At 43.3% G+C, this 23,489-nt stretch overlaps 2 protein-coding genes across 4 annotated transcripts in view; both read right to left on the bottom strand.

Moving 5' to 3' along the window:
- Window positions 1-946: 946 nt before the first annotated feature.
- AKAP5 (A-kinase anchoring protein 5) lies at window positions 947-8,079 on the bottom strand. Of its 2 annotated transcripts, none has more exons than XM_032405294.1 (2): window positions 7,598-8,079; window positions 947-3,712 (listed from the first exon to the last, which is right to left on the bottom strand). In XM_032405294.1, the coding sequence occupies exon 2, from the start codon at window positions 3,450-3,452 to the stop codon at window positions 2,163-2,165; it is 1,290 nt and encodes a 429-aa protein (XP_032261185.1). In that variant the 5' UTR covers window positions 3,453-3,712; window positions 7,598-8,079; the 3' UTR covers window positions 947-2,162. The 2 variants fall into 2 exon arrangements, with proteins under 2 accessions (XP_032261185.1, XP_032261184.1); XM_032405293.1 differs by lacking the exon at window positions 7,598-8,079 and adding an exon at window positions 6,399-6,567.
- A 3,154-nt stretch (window positions 8,080-11,233) lies between these two features.
- Window positions 11,234-23,489, bottom strand: part of MTHFD1 (methylenetetrahydrofolate dehydrogenase, cyclohydrolase and formyltetrahydrofolate synthetase 1) — a 62,652-nt gene continuing 50,396 nt past the window's right edge. The window contains exons 25-28 of one of the 2 annotated variants that reach the window (XM_032405283.1): window positions 16,602-16,709; window positions 15,909-16,061; window positions 13,852-13,946; window positions 12,327-12,579 (exon numbers count right to left, since the gene is read on the bottom strand). In XM_032405283.1, the coding sequence (XP_032261174.1) occupies window positions 13,857-13,946; window positions 15,909-16,061; window positions 16,602-16,709 (351 nt within the window). In that variant the 3' untranslated portion in view covers window positions 12,327-12,579; window positions 13,852-13,856. Of the gene's footprint in view, window positions 12,580-13,851; window positions 13,947-15,908; window positions 16,062-16,601; window positions 16,710-23,489 lie in introns of both variants that reach the window. The other variant, XM_032405284.1, reaches the window with a different exon arrangement.

Raw genomic sequence — 23,489 nt, 5'->3', positions numbered from 1 at the left:
GCCTTCCAAAATATTTTCAATCACTTGTAAGTGTTATACTTTGTGTTCATTAGAGATTACTAAAAAACCTAGCAATGCAAGTATATATTGGCTTGAGCTATTCTTGCAATAAATAAAGACAGGATTCCTTAAAACACTGTAAAATGCACCAACTTTGATCAGATTTTTAAAAATTGTTTACTTCTAAATATGATATGATATTTGCTGGTAGCCATCCAAGTCCATTAGCACCACATATAGTGAATTAAAAAGAGTATTTTTAGGGAGAATGACTTAGCAGTCTTTTTTTAATGTTTAAAAATTGTACAACTAAAAGAAATTCATTTCATGGGTCATATGTTTTGAAAATCCACTTCTGTGTTGCTAAATTGAAGGATTTTTGTGGGTTTCTCCTCTCAAGATTACAGGCATGAAGGTAAGAAAGTCTGGGGGAATAATTTTGCACTTCAGCAAAGAATCTTGCTAATAATATCCATTATTTGGTTCAGTTCCAATGTCAGATTAGGTTTTTCTGCCAGAGGTCTCAAGATGTACTCACAGCAAGAAACAAAGAAGGTTCTATAGGACAAATTAGCACATACTTTCTATACGTAAGCCATAAATAATGCAAGAAGTCACCAGATCATTTACACTCATCTAAAGTACACTCTTTTCTCCAAGAATGTACAAATCCTCTTTAACAAATACTTTGCAACTCGAGTGGAAAGCTCTTTATACTTCATCTACTGTCAGAGTAACGCTGTCCCTCCGTTTAGTCAGTGGGGACTATACAATTTGGACCTTTACCTGTGAGGTAGGGAAGTGTGTTGCAGTATTATGGCCATTTCACACAAGGAAAGATTGAAATGGAATTACTTTTTCAAAAAACATGGCAATTATTGATGAGATCGATGATTTAAATAACCAGATAAAATGCAGATAAGCCCTTCTCGTTACATTAAGTTCATTTTTTTTTTTTTTTGGTAAGGGATTAGCTGGATTGAACATACTGATGAAAAAGTTAATTTTCAAAATCCATGTAAAGTGTTTGTTACTAGTGTCTCTGGACACAGGCACAATGAGAGAATACAGACATTTAAAATACCATGTGCTTTAGCAATAACTTTTCACTTCCTATTCAACCATGAACTTGGCTCATTCTTGATCAAAAGTGAATAATATGTTCACTAAGTTATTACGATTTCCTGGGACTTTTACTGCCAGGCTGGCTGTGAATTCCCTCTTTGGGGGAGGTGGAGGAAAGTGGTCTCTCGAGGCACAATCCTGCAAGATGAGTCCTACGTTTTCTGTGATCATTTGTTACTTGGGCAGTTTGCCTTCTCCTGGATGGAACACAGTATTTCACTCTTCTTGTTTTTGCTGTTGCTGTTGTTTAGTTTTTTGGGTTTTGTTTCTCACTTTTCAGCAGATGCCCCCATGCAGAAATGGGTTTAGACAGGTCTGTTTGAGGCAGAAAAAAGATGGACAGGGAAAATGCACTGCCTATTTCCACACCCTTGCACTTGGTAATTATTTGCCTATTTGAAATAAATTGTGAATGGCTTTTGTACGATATTTAAGCAAGACGAGAAAAACATTCATGTTTAATTCAAATATGCACATTCTGCTGAAATTAGGAAAAGGCAATATTTTTTTTTTTTTGAGGTAAGACTACTGCCTATGAGTGTAACAACTGTAAATCACACATTCACAAAAACAGCTCACCTTATTCACCATTTTAAACATAAAAGTGCACTGTAAAAAATTTTTTTTGAAAGTCGAACGTGATGTTAACCTATACACAGGATTGAACTATCAAAAGGAAACCAGGCTTTGTGACATCAGAGAATATTAAAGAGTTTCTGGCATACCATAAGTGCTCAATAAATACAGCTTCCTCCCCCCAAGCACCCCAACTTCCACATGTCATTTTAGCAATTCCCTGTATGTCACTTGCATTGCGATCTGCACTAACTTCCTCCAAAATCCAGAAATGACTACATTTCAATGGTAGGAGAGTTTTATAAACTAAATTCTTTAGCACTTCTGGGCTGGAACTGTACCTGTAAATTCCATGGATGATAAACCTCTCATTTGTAATTGAATAAGAAATGCCACAAATATGCAAAATAATTTAACATGAAGCTTTTTTTTTTTTTTCCTTCCATGATCTGGAAATTAAGTCACTGTAGAAGATTGTTCATTTTATTATCATCAGAGGCCATTTCATTAACCAGCTGTTCTATAGACAATTGGATAGCATTCTTGACAAGAGAAGAAGCTGTTTCTATTAAGAGTGTTTCGTATTGTTCTGAAGTTCTACCCTCAAAACCACTATCATTAGCAAAAACCCCTACTTGCTCATTTTCAATTGAAATTAAGAATTGCTTAGGGACATTTTTAGATTTCTTAACATCAAATTCACTGATTTCAGTGTCTGTAATAATAATAGCAATTGGCTCCATTCTTTTGCTTTCTTCTGGTTTGGGTTTCTCTGCAGTGACCTCATTTTCTCTCAGCTCTGATTCCTGGCTCAATTCAGTATCTTTCTGCTCACTCTCTTCAGCTATAATCTCTCTACTTTCATGCTGTTCCCAATTTGGTCCACTTGCTAGGATATTGCTTCTGGCTTCTTCCACAATTTGCTGATCTGGGATGGCAGGTGAGGGAGGAACATCAGAAACCACTGGTGGCTGATGTTCTGTTTCTGAAGTTTCAAGTGGGCTTGCTTGCTGGGGTTGGACACTTTGTTTTTCCTCAGTCATTTCAGTATCTCTTTCAAGAATCAGTGTTCCTGGGTGAATGGCAGAACGCCCCGTATCTAACCCAAGTTCTACTGAAATCACTTTTTCTCCAGCTGTCATTGTGCTGTTGCTCACATTTGGTTCACAGACCTCATCACCCCCTTTCCGTGAGACATCTTTACTTATATCCTGGGGCAGCTTGGTCTTTACTGCCTGGTCATCTGGTTGGGCTGGAGCTTTTGTATCCAGATGCTCAGCCTCTCCCTGCACTCTGATGCTGCAGTCCGAGTCTTCCATAATTTTGGAATGATTACTTCGTTTCTCTCCTTTTGAGAATTTTATGCAGGGAATCTTAAGTCCGGATTTTGGCTTTTTCTTAGAAACATCAGCATCCTCAGCACTGATTTCAGGTTGCACTTTGGCCTCAAAGGGCTTTTGCTGCTTTGAAGATTCTGACCTTTTCCTGCGTGTTACAAGACGTTTGATTGAGGCCCAGGCCCCCCCTGGGGGCCGTGGCTGCTCAGAAGCTCCTGCTTCTGGGGGACACTTTCTTGCTGTACCAGCAGCTTCAGAGCTAGCTTTGGGCTTCATTGCTTTGCTTGCTTTCTTTCTTCTCTTGAAGCAAAGCATCGATGCTCTTTCCTCCTGCCTCTCATCTTGAGGACTAACTTCTGTGGGTCTCTTCTCATCCTTGCTTTCAACTTGAATTTCAGAAACCGTGGTTTCCATTTTTATATCACACTCGTTCTTTCTCTAGAAAACTATATTCTCTCTTCCTTAGCAGCCTTTATGACAAAAAGGTGGGCAAAAATATACTAAGTAATATTTCTTCCTGATGTATTCACTCCTTTTGTCTTACTCCATACAGTTGTTTTAGGTGGTTTCTCTGGTGTATAATTCTTGGTTTCCCTCTTACTTGTAATTTCTCTCTTTAATTTCTTCATGAAAGCCCTTTACTGGATAGATTTTTGTTTTATTTAAGGATCAACCTGATGAGAGAAAAAAGAGTGGTATTTTATTTCACCATCAGCCTATCGTTTCCTATAGAAATATTTCAGTTGAATGTGTATGATTCTACCAGGCACGTTTCCCATCTAATAATCTTCTGAAATGACTGGAGAATAAAAAGTACCAAAAAGATTACAATGTGAATCTATTCTGCTCTGTTCTCTTTGTTAAAACTTCAACTTGGATTATTTGCAAATCTGATATCAATTCTTTCGTTGTGCTATCTTTATGGATGTTTATGACTCAAATCCAAGTTAACAGATGACAATAACAAAACAATGAAGGGCAAAGTGATAAGAAAGCTAGGGTGATTTTTATTACATGCAATAAAGAATTCTGCAGCTGCAAAGGATTTTAGAGATCATTCAAGTCCAGCCAGATGAAGAAAATGAGCTCCAGAGTGGGTAGTTGGAGTGCCGAAAGCCATACAGTTAGATAAGGTCATAGCCAGAGTTAGAACTGAAGACTCTGACTCTCCAATGTTCTTTCCATTATACCATAAGGTTTCTGTTCTAAAAATGTATGTTCCATCGGAGAGGTGCTACTTTTCATACACACTCTTGGGAAATTTAACATCACTGTCATTCTCCCCTCTTAAATTTAGTTCTATAATTTTGACATTTTCCCCCCTAAGTATCTACTGTTCAAATGTTTTCCATCATGAGCACATAGTCGAAGGTCAGTAAGAGTGAATGATAATAATAGCTGACATTTATTGAGCAACTCTGTGCTTTAGGATACGCTAAGCCCTTTTACATACATCTCTAATCTTCCCCACATTACAAAATGAGTAGGTGGTGGTATCACTATCTACAGAGGAAGAAACTGAGGCATAGAAAGTTGAACAATCTGCCCGAGATTACACAGCTAGTAGGTAACAGAGATCAGATTCAACCAGATTGCCTGTTTCCGAAGCCCATGCTCAGAAGGTGGGCATTAGAGTTTTATCCGAAAGATGAATTGTTTGGAGATACTAATCTGCGCTAGATTCACTAGTCAAAAAATTTTTAATTGTTTTATTTAACCATAAGTCAGCCCATCAATTCATAATTGAACCAAGACTAGACTGAATTCTTGCTATTTTAAAATCAAGCTTTTTAAAAAAATTTTTTCTAAAGATTTTATTTATTTGACAGAGAGAGACACAGTGAGAGAGGGAACACAAGCAGGGGGAGTGGGAGAGGGAGAAGCAGGCTTCCCGCGAAGCAGGAAGCCCGATGTGGGGCTCGATCCCAGGACCCTGGGATCATGACCCAAGCCAAAGGCAGACACCCAATGACTGAGCCACCCAGGCGCCCCAAGCTTTTGAAATTCTTTATATTTTGTTTTCTTGGTTCTGGAACTAATTTGAAAGCCAAATAGGCTATGCAATTGGCAAACTGATTAGTTATATATAAACATAAAATTAATCCACAGAATAGTATGACAGCACCAATGAACACAGATGTGAGGTGATGATCTGACAAAAGCTGTATTAATTTTTGTTGATCGATGTCCTAAAATAAGCAAGGGAACTCTTTTCTTGTACTGTTTTTGTGTAAATCCTTCAGCACTGATGGTTTATTTGGGTAGCTCTTGAGTCTATGAGCCACAAAAGGAACTGGAACTCAGGAAATCAGTTTATGATCTAAGTAAATATTCCCTTAGGTTGGGAGTTACATATTCTATGTCCCTGACAGAAAGACAAAGTCATCCTAGAACAGCGATGGAACTAAAATATGAACATTGTGCAGTGTCCCTCCTCACGCAATGCTTCCATAAGCCCTAGAACCACAGCTGACTACAGCTCTCTTTAAGTCCTCTCACGTCTTGGAGATCTCAGCACCTGAGAGTTTTTACCAACCAGAGGATGTACAACAGAAGTATTGAAATTAGATCATGTTTAAGATGGTACGATTTGAAGTTAACCTGGATTGCCCAAAGACAACTGCCCGTGAAGCTCACTTGAATGTATATTACAGTAGAAATCAAACAAATACCCAAATAAAAGCCTAACTGAAATGGGGAAAATGCAATCTGTAGACGTTCAGACTTTGCAGAATGTTAGTGTGCAAACGATTCTCCTTAACCTGCAGGGTACTTTTATCGCCGCGGAAATCTTCAAGTCCCCGTTGTCATTTCCTGACAAAATCGCAAGTCTAACGCCACTTTTCCCCTTGAGCAGAGAAGCCGGAGGCCAAGAGCAAGCCCTTCGGGGGGAAAGCTGTGACTCTCTCTCAGGGCCGGTGCGGACCCCCGACCCGCCACCCGGAGGAAGGCGGCTCGTTCCGACTGGATGCGCCCCGCGGCCAGAGCCGGAGCGCAGGACCAAGTCCTCAAAAAGGGAAGTGCCGGGGGCGTGGAACAGAGAGCCCAGCTTCAGGCTATCGGCACAACTACAATGGCCAGGAACCCCAAATCACAGTTCCCTCAAATACGGGTAAGGACGGAAGAGCGGTACCCGCAACCCATGCGGCCAGGATGAGCTGAGGGTGGGCGGGCACAGCTGACGAGGATCGCGCTGGCTGGAGCCTCCGGCGGACAAACGACCCCTCCCGGTTCTTACCCCGGCCGGGACTGCGGGTGTCCAGCGGGGACCTTCCGCCCACCCCGCCGCGCAGGCGGCCAGCGGACCTGACACTGGCCCCGACCCCGGTCCCCGCCACCCCCTCGCCCTCCTTCACTTACCGACGGCGCCGGGGTTCCCGGCGACCCTGCTGCCGAGGTCGGGGGGGGCCGCTCGCGGGGCCGGGCGCCCAGGCAGCGGGGAAGCCCGGCTCGCACCAGCAGCGAGCAGCCCTCTGCCGTGGGACCGCAGCTCGCGGCGCCGCCTCCCCAGAGCGCGGGGAGCGACAGCCCGCCGCTCCAATGCGCGCCTGGCGGGCGGGCGGGCGGGGGCGGGGCGGGGCCAGGGCGCGGGGCGGGCGGCGGGGGCGCGGGGGTTCCGCCTGCGAGCGGCTCGCCCCGCGGCGTGGGAGCGCACCTGGCCCCCGCGGCCGCCCCCCAGCCCCCGCGCGAGTGCCCGCGGCGGCAGATGGGGTGGGGACGGGGGCGTGAGCCCCGCATTTTCTGAGACGCAAAGTAGCAACATTTGGTTTTAAATGAGGGGCACTTCCATTTAAGCACCCCCCCCACACACACCGAGTATTTAAAGACACGGCGGATATTACATTTAAAAAGTAGGGTTAAAAACTGTGCAGAGTGAAAGCTTGTTTGGGGAAAAAAATTACATATATGAATTGAAACAGAAAAAAAAAACTTTCCTAGGAGTGACTTTGGGTGTAATGGTGTTGTTATGGTCCATTGCTAAATACTCTCAAGAGGCCCAAGACCGCGGACCCTTGTCTCCCTAGTCTAGGCGGCAGGTAGAGGTGATCCGATATGCGTGCGAAGGAGGTCAGAAGGGCACAGGAACCCAGCCCCATCCTTTACACCTTATGTATTTCCAATGTCTGCTCAATCTTGTCCCTCTCAGTTAAGCGGGGCTGGGGAACGGGGGATGGCTTCCCTCACAATTCCAGTCCCAATCAGAGCAAAGGGCACAGGCAACATCTACCCTCCAGCCTGACTGGATGGCTAGGTTGCATATTTTCATACATTTTCTGGGTCTTTATCTAAACAAGTTGCTAGCCTTAGTGAAAAGCACCGCAAGCATTTATTTTATTTGTACACATAACGCACTGGTTTCATTAACTAATGAAAGGTGTTCCTGTGAGAGCTTAGGTGACATGCTACGGATTTAACATTACCTACGGAGGCATTGCTGGGAGTTCCAGCTGTGGGGTCCTCCCGAGGGTTGGCTCCTCCTGGGCCCTCCCAGGTGTACCATCCAGATGAAAACCCTATTAAGGTGGAGTAAAGAATTACTGAAAAGCAGTTGTACTTACCTCCTTTCTTTGATAGGATCATGATCTTCAGGGAAGTCAATCTCAGTTATCTGCTTTTGGATGTTTTTCCAGGAATATATTTTACCTCTGTAAGATTCTGTAGCTCTCACTGAGACTTAAGAAAGAACCATTAGGACACAATAGCAAAGCTGAATCTAAGTTGTCAGGGTCTTAAATTTACAGGTAAAATTAGAGACAAGAGCTGTAAAACAGGAAAATTCCTAAGCATCTGCCTTAGTTGTAATTAAGAATTCAACTATCTTTGTGCAGTCAGCAAACACCAGTCTGTGAAAATGTATTTATATCCCCAGATGGGTTGCTAACCCTGCTGACACTTTTGAACTTTAAACAAGCCAAAAGAAATCCATGCCACTCATTACTAATTGAGATGCTATTACTCGCTGAGACCCAACTTTTCCCAAATCTACTAGATCTAGGTGTTTGCAACAATTTCAAGCAAAAATAAGATGAGCTTGGGGTGCCTGGGTGGCTCAGTCATTAAGCATCTGCCTTCTGCTCAGGTCATGATCCCAGGGTCCTAGGATCCAGCCCCGCTTCAGGTCGGGCTCCGTGCTCTGCGGGAAGCCTGCTTCTCCCTCTCCCACTCCCCCTGCTTGTGTTCCCTCTCTCACTGTGTCTCTGTCAAATAAATAAAATCTTAAAAAAAAAAAAAAGATGAGCTTATCCAGATGAAGACAGGGTAGAACAGCTGTCTTATTAGGAAGGAGGTGGAAGTGAGACAAGGGATAGGTTAAAACAATAGAGGCCCCCTAACTGACTTGTAGATCTTATTCCACCTTTCTTAAAAAAAGGGGGGGGGGTACTAATGAAAGGGAACTGAAGGGCGGTAAGAGGTAAATTGATTTTGTATTTGAAGGGAAGATTTTTTTAAAGGTGTATTTCAAAAAACTCATCCCCAGCCTCCACCACACACACACACACACACACTCACACACTCACAAAGAATATAGTACTATAAATGAAATACTGCACTGTGATTTTTCTTTAGGATATGACTAGAATCTGATGCCACATCTGAGTTTTAAGAAATGTATCCAGTACTTCATGCATGAAAGAAACCTGTCATCCCTGAACTCACTTAAGTGACAGTAAGCTATTACCCATATCACTGTCTGCTACTCCATTAGTAGCTGTTGATTATATAATGAGAAGCAGGCTATAAATATATTTCTCCAATCTGATGAGAAATTATTCTACCTACAGCTTATCTTGTTAATATCACCAGACACAGTGTGCCAATAGAATAGCTTGCATATTTGTCTGAACTCATATTTATCTGATCTCAACTGATCATAGCATTTCTCCATCTTGGTCCCCATCCACCCATGGCCTGGGCCTATAGCTACCAAAAAAGATTTATAACTCCTTAGGAATAATTCTTACATTTTAGAAACCTGGGAATAAGCCAGTGCACCATTAAATGAACCTGTGGCTTGTTTTCTGGTATTTTGATCTGTTTCTAGGCACCATCAGGGTTGTACCAGTGAACACAAACAGTAGTTCTGTTGTAATCTGCTTTGCTTGACGGCACACAAATGCTGCCTCTTCTGAATTAGGAGTATACATACATCTCTGGTGCATGGCAACAGTCTCTGAAGTGCAGAAGAGAGGGTCCAATCTGTTTTTTTTTTTTTAAGATTTTATTTATTTATTTGAGAGAGAGAATGAGATAGAGAGAGAGCATGAGAGGCGGGAGGGTCAGAGGGAGAAGCAGACTCCCCATTGAGCAGGGAGCCTGAAGCGGAACTCGATCCCGGGACTCCAGGATCATGACCTGAGCTGAAGGCAGTCGCTTAACCAACTGAGCCACCCAGGTGCCCCGGGTCCAATCTGTTTTATCAGTAACATTACAAATATGGGATGGGAGGGCGCCTGGGTGGCTCAGTTGGTTAGGTGACTGCCTTCAGCTCAGGTCATGATCCTGGAGTCCCAGGATTGAGTCCCACATCGGGCTCCCCGCTCAGTGGGGAGTCTGCTTCTCCCTCTGACCCTCTCCCCTTTCATGCTCTCTCAAATAAATAAAATCTTAAAACAAAAAACAAAAAACAAATATGGGATGGGAAAGCATTAGTGGCCCAGAGAAGGGTTAAGAACAATATCTGGAAGGGCTCCTAGCCCCAAGGTAAAGCCACTGGATCTTGTCTGGCAATACATACTAATATGTACCCCAAGCATTAATGCTTCTGTAGGTCTTGAATTCACGTCTTCAACTGGCCTGCCAATTTTTTTTTTAATCCTTCATGCTGTCTCTTTATCAGTTTTATTTTTTTAAGTAATCTCTACCCCCAACGTGGGGCTCGAACTCCTGACCCTGAGACCAAGAGTCACATGCTCCACCAACTCAGCCAGCCAGGTGCTCCTCTTTATCACACTTCTTAATCACACACTGAAGAATCAATTCCACAAAACCCATGCTATCAATAATTGCTCAGCAGCGTTCTTAACCTCTTTATTTCTTCCCTCTGCTTCTGCCACCTTTTATCATCCCTTCCTTCTGGAGGGAAGTGAAATGGGCACAGCTTTCTGCCTGTCACAAACAGGAAGTCCATTTCTGTGTCGCCTGGCAGGGGCTGGCTTCTAGGAACAGCTCTGATAGACTGAATGCTGGTAAAGAGAGAAGGCTTTAGAGTCAGAGGACTTTAACAGGTTCAACAGCTGGTAGGCAACAGCAGTGCAATTTTAAAGTTTGCCTTTCTGTAAAATGGAGATATAAACCTAATTTACAAATTCGTTCTTCTATAATTTCTCTCTACACGTTTCTAGCCAAAGGCCAGCTCTCATTTTGAAGCTAAAGGTCACTTTTGAGCAATTCCACTGCTAATAATTTATCCAACAGATGCTTCTACACAAATTGCATTGATACATAAGAGAATATTCTGTGCTCTCTCATTTGTAATAGCAAAACCCATGAAACAATGGTAAGTGTCCATCGACAGAGGACTGTTTAAATACTACACAGTGATAACAAACAAGGTGAATCTCAAACTGCTGATGTAGTAAGATCATCAAGATATACTGCCAGGTGGAAAAAAGGAACTTGTACCATTTGAATTTTTACCGAAGACGTATTTTACTCCTACTTAAGAAAATTCTTGCGCGCCTGGGTGGCTCAGTTTGTTGGGCGGCTGCCTTCGGCTCGGGTCATGATCCTGGACTCCCGGGATCGAGTCCCGCATCAGGCTCCCTGCTTGGTGGGGAGTCTGCTTCTCCCTCTGACCCTACCCCCTCTTGTGCTCTCTCTTTCACTCTCTCTCTCTCTCAAATAAAATAAAATTAAAAAAAAAAAAAAAAAAGAAAATTCTTGCATTAGTGATAGTCCATTCATTCCAAGCAATATCTGGTAAAAACAATTTGCATTCCTTATTAGGGCTTTATCATCTTTGGCTTATAAAACTCCACTCACCCTCTCCCACCAATTGTGTTCACTATTCCTATCAATCTTTTTTTTTTCTTAAAGATTTTATTTATTTTTTGATAGAGACAGAGACAGCGAGAGAGGGAACACAAGCAGGGGGAGTGGAAGAGGGAGAAGCAGGCTTCCCGCTGAGCAGGGAGCCCGATGCAGGGCTTGATCCCAAGGACCCCGGGATCATGACCCGAGCTGAAGGCAGATGCTTAACGACTGAGCCACCAAGGTGCCCCAATATTCCTATCAATCTTAAGGATGTAAACCCACATGGCTTTTGGGGATATGAGGAAGCCTCAATCCTTTAAGATGATCTTTAAGTCATTATGTCTGAAAATAGACTGCTTTCTTCCCTTATTTACAGAATGAATTCCCAGCAAGTCCCATTCCAGATGAGGTCTTACAGGACATTTAAAAAAATCATCAAAAACAGTGAACTCTGAGCAGACTGGACCCGCACGATGCTTTGGAACAGGAACCGACATCATTGTGTACAATGTGCCAGGCGCCATACAAAGCATGGTGAAGCTGGGGCTCTGTGCGCATGACTCCTTGGCAACATGCCCCCAAAGCACCGCCATCACTTCTCTGGATGGCAGAACTGTGCTACAACACTGATGTGAACCTAGGGACTTAAAGATAATAAAACCAAGGCCACCAGGGAAAATACTGCTCTGCCAATGCCAGCAGGGTTTACACTGGCATCAGTGGGGACGCAACATCTTCTGGAAGGATCCAGTGCAGGAAGACAAGGGGGAACCGAGATAGAAGCTAAAGAACAAAGAGAAAAGGGAAAACATTTCAGGGGTAAAAAACATTCCGGAGGGAGGGGTGGAGCCCAGGCACAGCTCCATAAATACCTGCTGAACCAACATAGCAGATAGGGTTCGCCTATAGTCAGTGCTTTATGACCATCTTTCCTGAGAACTTAAAAATGAATGGTGCTAAAGATGTGACAGAAATGGAAATTCCAAGGAAGTTCAGGGCAAAAACCTGTATGAGCAATCCTTTCTCAGGTTTAAAAATAAAAAAGGAATAATATAGAAAGGTGTATGATAAAAAGGCACATTCTCTATACCCTACTTCCCCCTCAACCCTATCAGGAGGTCTCCTGATGATGTGTCCTCCCAGAAATCTGCAAGCATGCGCCATTTACCCCTTTAAACACGACAGTGTCATAAAGGACATCTCGCAACTTGCGTCTCCGGCCCTGGGCTCTGCCGGCAAAATGGGCTCCCACAGGATGGCAGACATACTGCAGCACTGTCTGTGAATGCTAGAATTTATGTTTAAACATCCAGATCGCAAAATCATTTCCTTTTATTCTGTGGAACTTCAGTAAAGTAAGCAGACTTGCGCATGATTTATGTTAATTTATACACAATGGTGGGAATTAAGACCAAAGGAAGGCTACTGGGGAAACGCCCGCTCTTGATTGCCTAAGATCTTCAGGGCAGGGGCTGACTTCTCTCGACTTCCCCACACTTCCTAACCAACAGTCAGCCTGAATGGACACCGGCCAAATATGTGGAGCAGCTTCTTGAAGAGGGGCAATCTAGAAGGAAAAAGAAACGAGAAGTAAATGTTCCTCGAAGAGTTGAAACCTTGCCTCTCCCCTGCCCCGCCGCAGCACTCCCCTCTGGTGCTGCCAAAGCCCCTGACATTTCCAGCCTTTCCACGACCACCTCTGTCGGGCTGGCCCGAGGGCCTGAAAACAACACACGGCACTTGCATCCTGGCTACGTGAAGACTGTCCGAGGCCAGGCCAGGCCTGAGCCAGAGGGACACTCCCAGCGTCACAGAAGCCCTCCTGAAGGAAGAACGGTGTTTCCGGGCAGCAAGCACACCGTCTCTTCTCTGTAAGCAGTTACTTCTGTAAGCAGCCATCCTCTGGTTGCTCAGAAGAGGACTAGTTTGCTTCCACCTGGACCTTTACTTTGGTAAACAATGTGAGAGCTTCAGTTTTGCATTATTGCCCTCCGATACCCTTGTCTATTCTAGCGGTTCTCAATTCCTCCCTCCTAGACTTGTAACTCTAGGTCCCTTGCAGCTGTCAGGATTCTCCTTCGTGACTGCCCAGATCAGGATTCGGTTTCCTGAAAACCATGCCTTCCTTTTTCTTGGTTGATTCCCCATCTTGCCGGAGGACACTGCTAAATACCTTCCTAGGAAGCGAGGTGGGGCGGCAAACCTGCACATGTCTGAAAGCCTTTGGATAGATCTGGTGGGTCTAAGTGCAGGTGCAAAGTCAGCTCAAGGGGGTTCCTCCATTGTCGAAAAGCCCCTTACTCTGATAAGAAGACAAGTGTTCACTCTAATTCCCGTTTTCTCATAGACAAGCCATTTTTTTCTTTTCTGGAGAAGACTTTTTAGGATTACATTTTTAATGTTTTTGAAATTTCAACTGGATGTGTCTAGGGAAGGCTTGTTCATTGTGATGAGTACTTGGGGACGTTTCCCTTAAGATCCCAAGTATTCCCGGACTGGTCCTGCTTCCTTTTCTTTTCTATTTTCAGGGACATTTACTCAACTCCTGCCTGCTATCTACTCAAAGTACACCGACCCTTAGCCCAGCCTCCATGGCAGTCCCTCCAGAGTTCACTAGACGGCGGCTTTCTCCCCTACACTGCTCTGTGACAAGCCATGCTCTTCTTCCAAAACTGGAATATTTCCTTCATTGGTTACTGCCAACTCTCCCCTCAATGATGTTTGGAAAGAAAGTTTTGAAAGCATTCGAATTTGCATTTTCAGAGCTTTTGCTGGAATCCCATAATTCATAAATATACCTCAAAGGAAAAAAGCAAAACTCTTACCAGTAACAACTCACCTGTTTTAGAACAACCCATTCACCTGTTCAGTTTCAGGGTCCAAATCAATATCATAGAAACAGGGCCGTGTGGGGAGTCCAGGCATCGTGCTCATCTAGGAGATGTGAAATAGCATGAAAAATAAAGTGATCTTTGTTTCCACCTTCCCTTCAGATAAAAAGCCCGAGGCACAAAATAGAATATTATTTCATAGTTGTAAATAAATTGGTACCCTTCTTGTTACACACTGAAAACCAAGTCACTGATCCTGTTATGACCCCAAAGAGAAACCCTCGTGCCCTTCAGCACGCCAAATGCCAGGCTTCACTACCATCTTCCACACTGACAGTTGTAACAAGAAGTAGCAGGAAGTCCTTCCACCTTCATGGTCTAGGGGAGAGGCTGGAGAGGCTGAATCACCTCCTCCCCTCTCACGAGACCAAAAGGAGGTACAAGGCTTGTCTGCTTTTTAATTTTGTTTTAACAAGTCTTGCATCAATGCCTGTATTATTTTGCTTCAGGAACACATTAGAAATTAGCGTCCTTTAACTTGGGCCAAGACATTTCTGTACAAAGTCTAGATAGCTTTATAACCACTATTCTGACTGGGCCAGTTTGGCCTTCTAAAACTGAGCTTGTAATGCCATAGATTACATTTGTACTTACTTCTTTTCTCAAGACTGGGCTTTGACAAATATCTACTTAGTTGCAGATCCATAAGGCTTGTAAGTAAAAGCTCAGTACACTTTCACCTCTAACAGTGTCTTGTAAAACGAATAAATACAAGTTCCCAATCAGATCCAGACAGGAGAATTTAAGCTCAACTTCTACAACTTAACTATAACTTACCAGAACATTCTACAGGGATCTCATATTAGTCTCTATTCGTGAACTCTGTAAGCAACTGCTGGGTGTGGGAACAAGAAGGGGGAAAAGGAAGGGATTGTTCCTGAGACCTAGCAGAGAAGCCTGAAGATGACATCAAAGAGACTGAGCGTGTGCCCACTGATACAGACACAGATGTGCATGGTGTAGAAAACCGTAAAGATGGCGCCCAAAACAGTGATTCAGATTTTCGTATTTTTACTCCCTCCCAAAGAGGATTCCCCCCGCACCCCCCGCCGTAAACACTGGCAGTTGTCTGACCGTTGTTGTTCCATGATGATATTGCCCCACGCTGAGAGCTGAGGGGAGCAGGGCACAGATTGTTAATAACTTGCCCAAGGCCAGAACCAGCAGCAAAAACTGTATGTGGCTTTCACGTTACATACTTTTGACTCTATAATGCCACTTCCTACCACTTTCTTAAAATCCTGAAAGAGGGATGTGGCTCCATTAGGAGATCTACTGGCTTCTTTTTCATCGTGAATTGGCTGTTTGATAGGTCAGTCTTGTACTGCAGGTAAGGACAAGCTGCAGGTGTAGGACACCGGGCACATCAAAGGGGGTATCAAAGGGGGTAAGCCAGGCACAGGGCAGCTGTTAACCTGGGATGGTCAGCTCCTCTTTCCATATGCATACGATTCCTAAGATAAAGAAGAATCTGATAATGAATGCATCTTGAAATGGAAATAGGCGACCTCACTTTTCACATCTACAGGGTTCACTTGCATTTTAAGGGCATTTTCTTTATTCAGAAACAATGAATTCCCAATGAGTTTCAGGCCTAAGCTCCAGGCCTGTCAAGAAGACCCGGGACAGGGAGAGCCTCTGTCCCTACTTCAAAGGACGCTTGGCAGGACTGAGTTCATCTGCGAAAGGCGCCCAGTGAATGTCAGCTATGATTATACGTTAGCACTATCGCAGATGATCGATGAGGCCTGTCCCAGATTCAGTCAAGGTCATACTGCCCCTGGGAAGCAGAACTGTTATTTGTGACAAGCAGTCATGGCTTCATCCTTGAACCGACACCCGGATGGTCCACAGCCAGAGGACCAGTCCTAACGGGCCTGACGCCAGCTTGCTGCTCAGTGAGGAGCTCCGCTCTGGCAGTGCTTGCCCGGCAGCTTTGGTGGCCCATCTCAAGACGCGAAGCCCCGATGAACCAGCCCGCTCTGCGCCTGTAGCACTCACTTACCGTGCCTACCAAGGGGTACAGAAAACCGGCCCCGACACTGGCGCGGATGTCACGGATGGGCAGGACAAAGCCTGTGGGCACACCCTTTTGCTCTGGGTTATGAGACAAGGACAAGTGTGTCTTGGCCATGCAGATGGGCAGGTGCCCAAAGCCCTGAGGAGAAAAGGGAAGAAGCAGGACCAGTGAAAAGCTGACAGGGCAACCAAGCGCACCTGGGCACTGTGATGATACCGATTCTTCCATTTATTTAAAACATCCAATTCCCTTTATACCCACCTGGACCTCACTGACCCCGAGCTCAGTTATTAGAGATCCAACAACAACAACAAAAAACAATCTCTGTTGGGTGAGAGAAGCAAGGACCCACAACCATATTCCAAAAGTGAGTATTGTATTTTCATCTACATAACCAATTAAAAATGGTAGGTTGGAGCAGATGTGAGAACACAACTGAAGGCAGGCTCTTAATATTTGAGGAAGACACTCCCTATTTTTCTTGGCTTTTCCACACATTCATATACCACCCCTGGGCAGATAAAGGCCTGGACCACCTCATCCAAACGCAGTATTCAGAGGGGAGAGGGCTAACACCCAGAAAAGCAAGGCAGTGGGCACCCCGCAGGGCTAGGAGAACTCGGGGGCTCTGCTCCCAGGCTGCTCTGTAAAGAAGTGACAGAAAAACCGAATATATACCTGTTTTGTGTAGACTTCAACTTTGTGTTGAGCTTCAGGAAGCAGTTCAATGTCATCAGCCCCATAGATCTTCTGTGCAATGATCCTGATTTTATCCTCAATCGGGAGCTAATAGACAGCAGAGAGAAGGGGGATCCATGACTGGGTGCACATGATGATGCTGAACTGGGACAGGGCCACGTTCCAGGTCAGAGTTCCCAAGAGGGTGAGAAAATGCTTTTACACACACACACACATGCATTTTTAAAGATTTTATTTGTCAGAGAAAGAAAGAGAGAGCGCCCACACAAGCAGGGGAAGCAGCAGGCAGAGGGAGAGGAGAAGCAGGCTGAGGGGCTCAATCCCAGGACCCCGGGATCATGACCTGAGCCGAAGGCAGACGCTTAACTGACTGAGCCACCCAGGCGTCCCTACATACACAAATAGATATGCAGATAGTTTGAGGTATATTTGGATTAGAAAAATTTTCTTTTAATACCAAGCTCCAGGGGGAGGAGCAAGATGGTGGAGGAGTAGGAGACCTAAATTTCGTCTGGTCCCAGGAATTCAGCTGGATAGGGATCAAACCATTCTGAACACCTAGGAACTCAACAGGAGATCAAAGAAAATAGCAGCAACTCTCTGAACAGAAAAGCGACCACTTTCTGGAAGGTAGGACGTGCAGAGAAGTGAATCCGAGGCGGTATTTGGGAGGATAGACGGCGGGGGAGGGGGCCTTTGTCGGCCGCTTCTGGCAAGTGATAGAGCCACGGAGCACAAAATCGGAACTTTTAGAAGTCGGCTCCGCTGAGGGACGTCGCTCCAGTGGCTTAGCGGGGGGTAGAACCCTCGCTGGGACAGTGTGGTCTCAGGTCCGCCGGGGTCACAGAAAGACCGGAGGTGCCTGAGTGCGGCAGAGCTCCCAGGTATGGGAGCAGGGAAGCCGGCTGCAGTGACGGAGCCGAGGAGTGGGCTCTCAGCTCGGGGTTGCCATAAACCGTGATCCGCGGCACAGTCAGGCCACCGCCCTTCCAGCAGGGACCCAAAAAGCGGCAGATCCGGGGAGACTCCCCTTCCTCCCCCAGGAGGAGCGGCGCGGGAGCACACCACAGGGATCTGCTGGGTTTGGAGACTCCACACGGGGTCGGGTGCCAGAGATAGAAGCGCTCGGTCACAGGCTGGGTGAGCACGGAGTGCGGCCAGAAGAGAGGGAGACGGGAGTGACTGACTGCTTTTCTCTGGGGGCGCACTGAGGAGTGGGGCCCCAAGTTCTCGGCTCCTCTGGGGCGGAGATTGGGAGGCCCCCATTTTCATTCCCATCCTCCAAAGCTGTATGGAAAGCTTGCAGGGAACAAAAGCTCCCGAGAGCAAACCCGAGCAGATTACTCAGCCCGGACCAGGCAAGGGTGGGGCAATTCCGCCTACGGCAAAGACATTTGGGAACCACGGCAACAGGCCCCTCCCCCAGAAGATCAGCGAGAACAGCCAGCCGAGACCAACTTTACCGATCAATGAGAATGGCAGAACTCCAGTGCTAGGGGAATACTGCACATAGAATTCATGGCTTTTTCCCCATGATTCTTTAGTCTTTCAAAGTTAATTTTTTTAATTTTCTTTTTTTTTTTAATTTTCCTTTTTTTCCTTTTTCAACCAACATCTTATCAATCCCTTTTTTAAAAATCTTTTTTATTTTTCATTTTTAGAGTCATATTCTATCCCTTCATTGTAGTTAACCTTATTTTTGGCATATATATATAAGTTGTTCTCTCTTTAAAATTTTGGGATACAGTTTCTTCTAATAGACCAAAATATACCCTAAATCTCTAGTGTATGGCTTTGTTCTAGTCTCCTGCCTGATCACATTCTCCCCCCCCCTTTTTTAAATTTCTCTTCTTTCTTTTTTCAACCAACTTATCAATTCCTTTTATAAAATCTTTTATAATTTTCATCTTTACAGTCATATTCCATCCCTTCATCGTATTTACCCTTATTTTTGTACATATATAAGTTTTTCTTTCTTTAAAATTTTGGGAGGCAGTTTCTTCTAACAGACTAAAATACGCCCAAAATCTAGTGTATGGCACTGATCTATTCACCAGCCTGATCATATTTGATCATATTCTTTTTTCTTTCTTATCTTTTTCTTTTTTTTTTTTTCTTTTTTCTTTCTTTCCCTTTCTTTTCCCCCGGTTTCAGTCTCTAATGATTGGTTTACTGTCTATTTTTTTGGGGTCATTGTTACGCTGTTAGCATTTTGTTCTTTCATTCATCTATTCTCCTCTGGACAAAATGACAACACGGAAAAAATCACCTCAAAAAAAGAACAAGAGGCAGTACCAACTGCCAGGGACCTAATCAATATGGACATTAGTAAGATCTCGGAACTAGAGTTCAGAATGATGATCATAAAGATACTAGCTGGGCTTGAAAAAAGCATGGAAGATATTAGAGAAACCAAACCCTTTCTGGAGAAATAAAAGAATTAAAATCTAACCAAGTCAAAATCAAAAAGGCTATTAATGAGGTGCAATAAAAAATGGAGGTTCTAACTGCTAGGATAAATGACACAGAAGAGAGAATTAGTGATATAGAAGACCAAATGATGGGAAATAAAGAAGCTGAGAAAAAGAAACAACTACTGGATCACGAGGGCAGAATTCAAGAGATAAGTGATACCATAAGATGAAACAATATTAGAATAATTGGGATCCCAGAAGAAGAAGAAAGAGAGAGAGGGGCAGAAGGTATATTGGAGCAAATTATAGCAGAGAACTTGCCTAATTTTGAGAAGGAAACAGGCATCAAAATCCAGGAGGCACAGAGAACCCCCCTCAAAATCAATAAAAATACCCCCGACATCTAATAGTAAAACTTACAAGTCTCAGAGACAAAGAGAAAATCCTGAAAGCAGCTCGGGAGAAGAGATCTGTAAACCTACAATGGTAGAAATATTAGACTGGCAACAGACCTATCCACAGAGACCTGGCAGGCTAGAAAGGACTGGCATGATATATTCAGAGTACTAAATGAGAAAAATATGCAACCAAGAATACTATATCCAGCTAGACTGTCATTGAAAATAGAAGGAGAGATAAAAAGCTTCCAGGACACACAAAAACTAAAGGAATTTGCAAACACGAAACCAGCCCTACAAGAAATACTGAAAGGGGTCCTCTAAGCAAAGAGAGAGCCTAAAAGTAACATAGACCAGAAAGGAACAGAGACAATATACAGTAACAGTCACCTTACAGGCAATACAATGGCACTAAACTCATATCTTTCAATAGTTACCCTGAATGTAAATGGGCTAAATGCCCCAATCAAAAGACACAGGCTACCAGATTGGATAAAAAAACAAGACCCATCGATATGCTGTCTGCAAGAGACTGATTTTAGACCCAAGGACACCTCCAGATTGAAAGTGAGGGGGTGGAAAACCATTTACCATGCTAATGGACACCAAAAGAAAGCTGGGGTGGCAATCCTTATATCAGACAAATTAGATTTTAAAACAAAGACTATACTAAGAGATGAGGAAGGACACTATATCATACTTAAAGGGTCTATCCAACAAGAAGATCTAACAATTATAAATATCTATGCCCCTAACATGGGAGCAGCCAATTATATAAGGCAATTAATAACAAAAGCAAAGAAACACATTGACAACAATACAATAATAGTAGGGGACTTTAACACCCCCCTCACTGAAATGGATAGTTCATCTAAGCAAAAGATCAGCAAGTAAATAAAGACTTTAAATGACACACTGGACCAAATGGACTTCACAGATATATTCAGAACATTCCATCCCAAAGCAACAGAATACACATTCTTCTCTAGTGCATATGGAACATTCTCCAGAATAGATCACATCCTAGGTCACAAATCAGGTCTCAACCGGTACCAAAAGACTGGGATCATTCCCTGCATATTTTCGGACACAATGCTTTGAAACTCAATCACAAGAGGAAAGTCGGAAAGGACTCAAATACATGGAGGCTAAAGAGCATCCTACTAAAGAATGAATGGGTCAACCAGGATATTAAAGAAGAATAAAAAAATTCATGGAAACAAATGAAAATGAAAACACAACTGTTAAAATCTTTGGGATGCAGCAAAGGCAGTCCTAAGAGGAAAGTATATAGCAATACAAGCCTTTCTCAAGAAACAAAAAAGGTCTCAAATACACAACCTAACCCTACACCTAAAGGAGCTAGAAAGAACAGCGAATAAAACCTAAACCCAGCAGGAGAAGAGAAATAATAAAGATCAGAGCAGAAATCAATGAAATAGAAACCAAAAGAACAGTAGAACAGATCAACGAAACTAGGAGCTGGTTCTTTGAAAGAATTAATATGATGGATAAACCCCTGGCCAGACTTATCAAAAAGAAAAGAGAAACGACCCAAATAAATAAAATCATGAATGAAAGAGGAGAGATCACAACCAACACCAAAGAAACACAAACAATTATAAGAACATATTATGAGCAACTATATGCCAGCAAATTTGATAATCTGGAAGAAATGGATGCATTCCCAGAGATGTATCAACTACCAAAACTGAACCAGGAAGAAATAGAAAACCTGAACAGACCTATAACCACTAAGGAAATTGAAGCAGTCATCAAAAATCTCCCAACAAATAAAAGCGCAGGGCCAGATGGCTTCCCAGGGGAATTCTACCAAACATTTAAAGAAGAATTAATACCCATTCTTCTGAAACTGTTCCAAAAAATAGAAATGGAAGGAAAACTTCCAAACTCGTTTTATGAGGCCACCATTACCTTGATCCCCAAACCAGACAAAGACCCCATCAAAAAGGAGAATTACAGACCAATATCCCTGATGAACATGGATGCCAAAATTCTCACCAAAATACCAGCCAATAGGATCCAACAGTACATTAAAAGGATTATTCACCACGACCAAGTGGGATTTATCCCTGGGCTGCAAGGTTGGTTCAACATCCGCAAATCAATCAATGTGATACAATACATTAATAAAAGAAAGAACAAGAACCATATGATCCTCTCAACAGATGCAGAAAAAGCATTTGACAAAGTACAGCAACCTTTCTTGATCAAAACTCTTCAGAGTATAGGGATAGAGGGTACATACCTCAATATCATAAAAGCCATCTATGAAAAACCCACAGCGCATATCATTCTCCACGGGGAAAAACCGAGAGCTTTCCCCCTAAGGTCAGGAACGCGGCAGGGATGTCCACTATCACCACTGCTATTCAACATAGTATTAGAAGTCCTAGCCACAGCAATCAGACAACAAAAAGAAATAAAAAGCATGTGAATTGGCAAAGAGGAAGTCAAACTCTCACTCTTTGCAGATAATATGATACTTTATGTGGAAAACCCAAAAGACTCCATCCCAAAACTGCTAGAACTCATACAGGAATTCAGTAAAGTGGCAGGATATAAAATCAATGCACAGAAATCAGTGGCATTCCTATACACCAACAACAAGATAGAAAAAAGAGAAATTAAGGAGTCGATCCCATTTACAATTGCACCCAAAACCATAAGATACCTAGGAATAAATCCAACCAAAGAGGCAAAGAATCTGTACTCAGAAAAAATTGAGGAAGACACAAAGAAATGGAAAAACGTTCCATGCTCATGGATTTGAAAAACAAATATTGTGAAGATGTCAATGCTACCTAGAGCAATCTACACATTTAATGCAATCCCTATCAAAATACCATCAACTTCTTTTAAAGAAATGGAACAAATAATCCTAAAATTTGTATGGACCCAGAAAAGACCCCGAATAGCCAGCGGAATGTTGAAAAAGAAAAGCAAAGCTGGTGGCATCACAATTCCAGACTTCAAGCTCTATTTCAAAGCTGTAATCATCAAGACAGTATGGTACTGGCACAAAAACAGACACATAGATCAATGGAACAGAATAGAGAGTCCAGAAATGGACCCTCAACTCTATGGTCAACTCATCTTCGACAAAGCAGGAAAGAATGTCCAATGGAAAAAATACAGTCTCTTCAACAAATGGTGTTGGGAAAACTGGACAGCCACATGCATAAGAATGAAACTGGATCATTTCCTTACACCACACACAAAAATAGACTCAAAATGGTTGAAAGACCTAAATGTGAGACAGGAGTCCATCAAAATCCTAAAGGAGAACACAGGCAGCAACCTCTTCGACCTCAGCCGCAGCAACTTCTTCCTAGAAACATCGCCAAAGGCAAGGGAAGCAAGGGCAAAAATGAACTACTAGGACTTCATCAAGATAAAAAGCTTTTGCACAGCAAAAGAAACAGTCAACAAAACCAAAAGACAACTGACAGAATGGGAGAAGATATTTGCAAATGACATAACAGATAAAGGGCTAGTATCCAAAATCTATAAAGAACTTATCAAACTCAACACCCAAAGAACAAATGATCCAATCAAGAAATGGGCAGAAGACATGAACATTTTTCCAAAGAAGACATCCAAATGGCCAACAGACACATGAAAAAGTGCTCAACATCACTCGGTATCAGGGAAATCCAAATCAAAACCTCAATGAGATACCACCTCACACCAGTCAGAATGGCTAAAATTAACAAGTCAGGAAACGACAGATGTTGGCGGGAATGTAGAGAAAGGGGAACCCTCCTACACTGTTGGTGGGAATGCAAGCTGGTGCAGCCACTCTGGAAAACAGTATGGAGGTTCCTCAAAAAGTTGAAAATAGAGCTACCCTACGACCCAGTAATTGCACTACTGGGTATCTACCCCAAAGATACAAATGTAGTGATACGAAGGGGTATGTGCACCCCAATGTTTATATCAGCAATGTCCACAATAGCCAAACTATGGAAAGAGCCAAGATGTCCATCGACAGATGAATGGATAAAGAAGATGTGGTATATATATACAATGGA

This window comes from Phoca vitulina, unplaced genomic scaffold (assembly GCF_004348235.1).
Source record: "Phoca vitulina isolate PV1807 unplaced genomic scaffold, GSC_HSeal_1.0 scaffold7, whole genome shotgun sequence".
Taxonomy (NCBI): Eukaryota; Metazoa; Chordata; class Mammalia; order Carnivora; family Phocidae; genus Phoca; species Phoca vitulina.
This window is presented reverse-complemented; position numbering and strand designations above follow the sequence as displayed.

Bases quoted from the DNA above. Each gene is read 5' to 3' on its own strand.
- AKAP5 (XM_032405294.1), bottom strand. From the start codon at position 3,452: ATGGAAACCACGGTTTCTGAAATTCAAGTTGAAAGCAAGGATGAGAAG.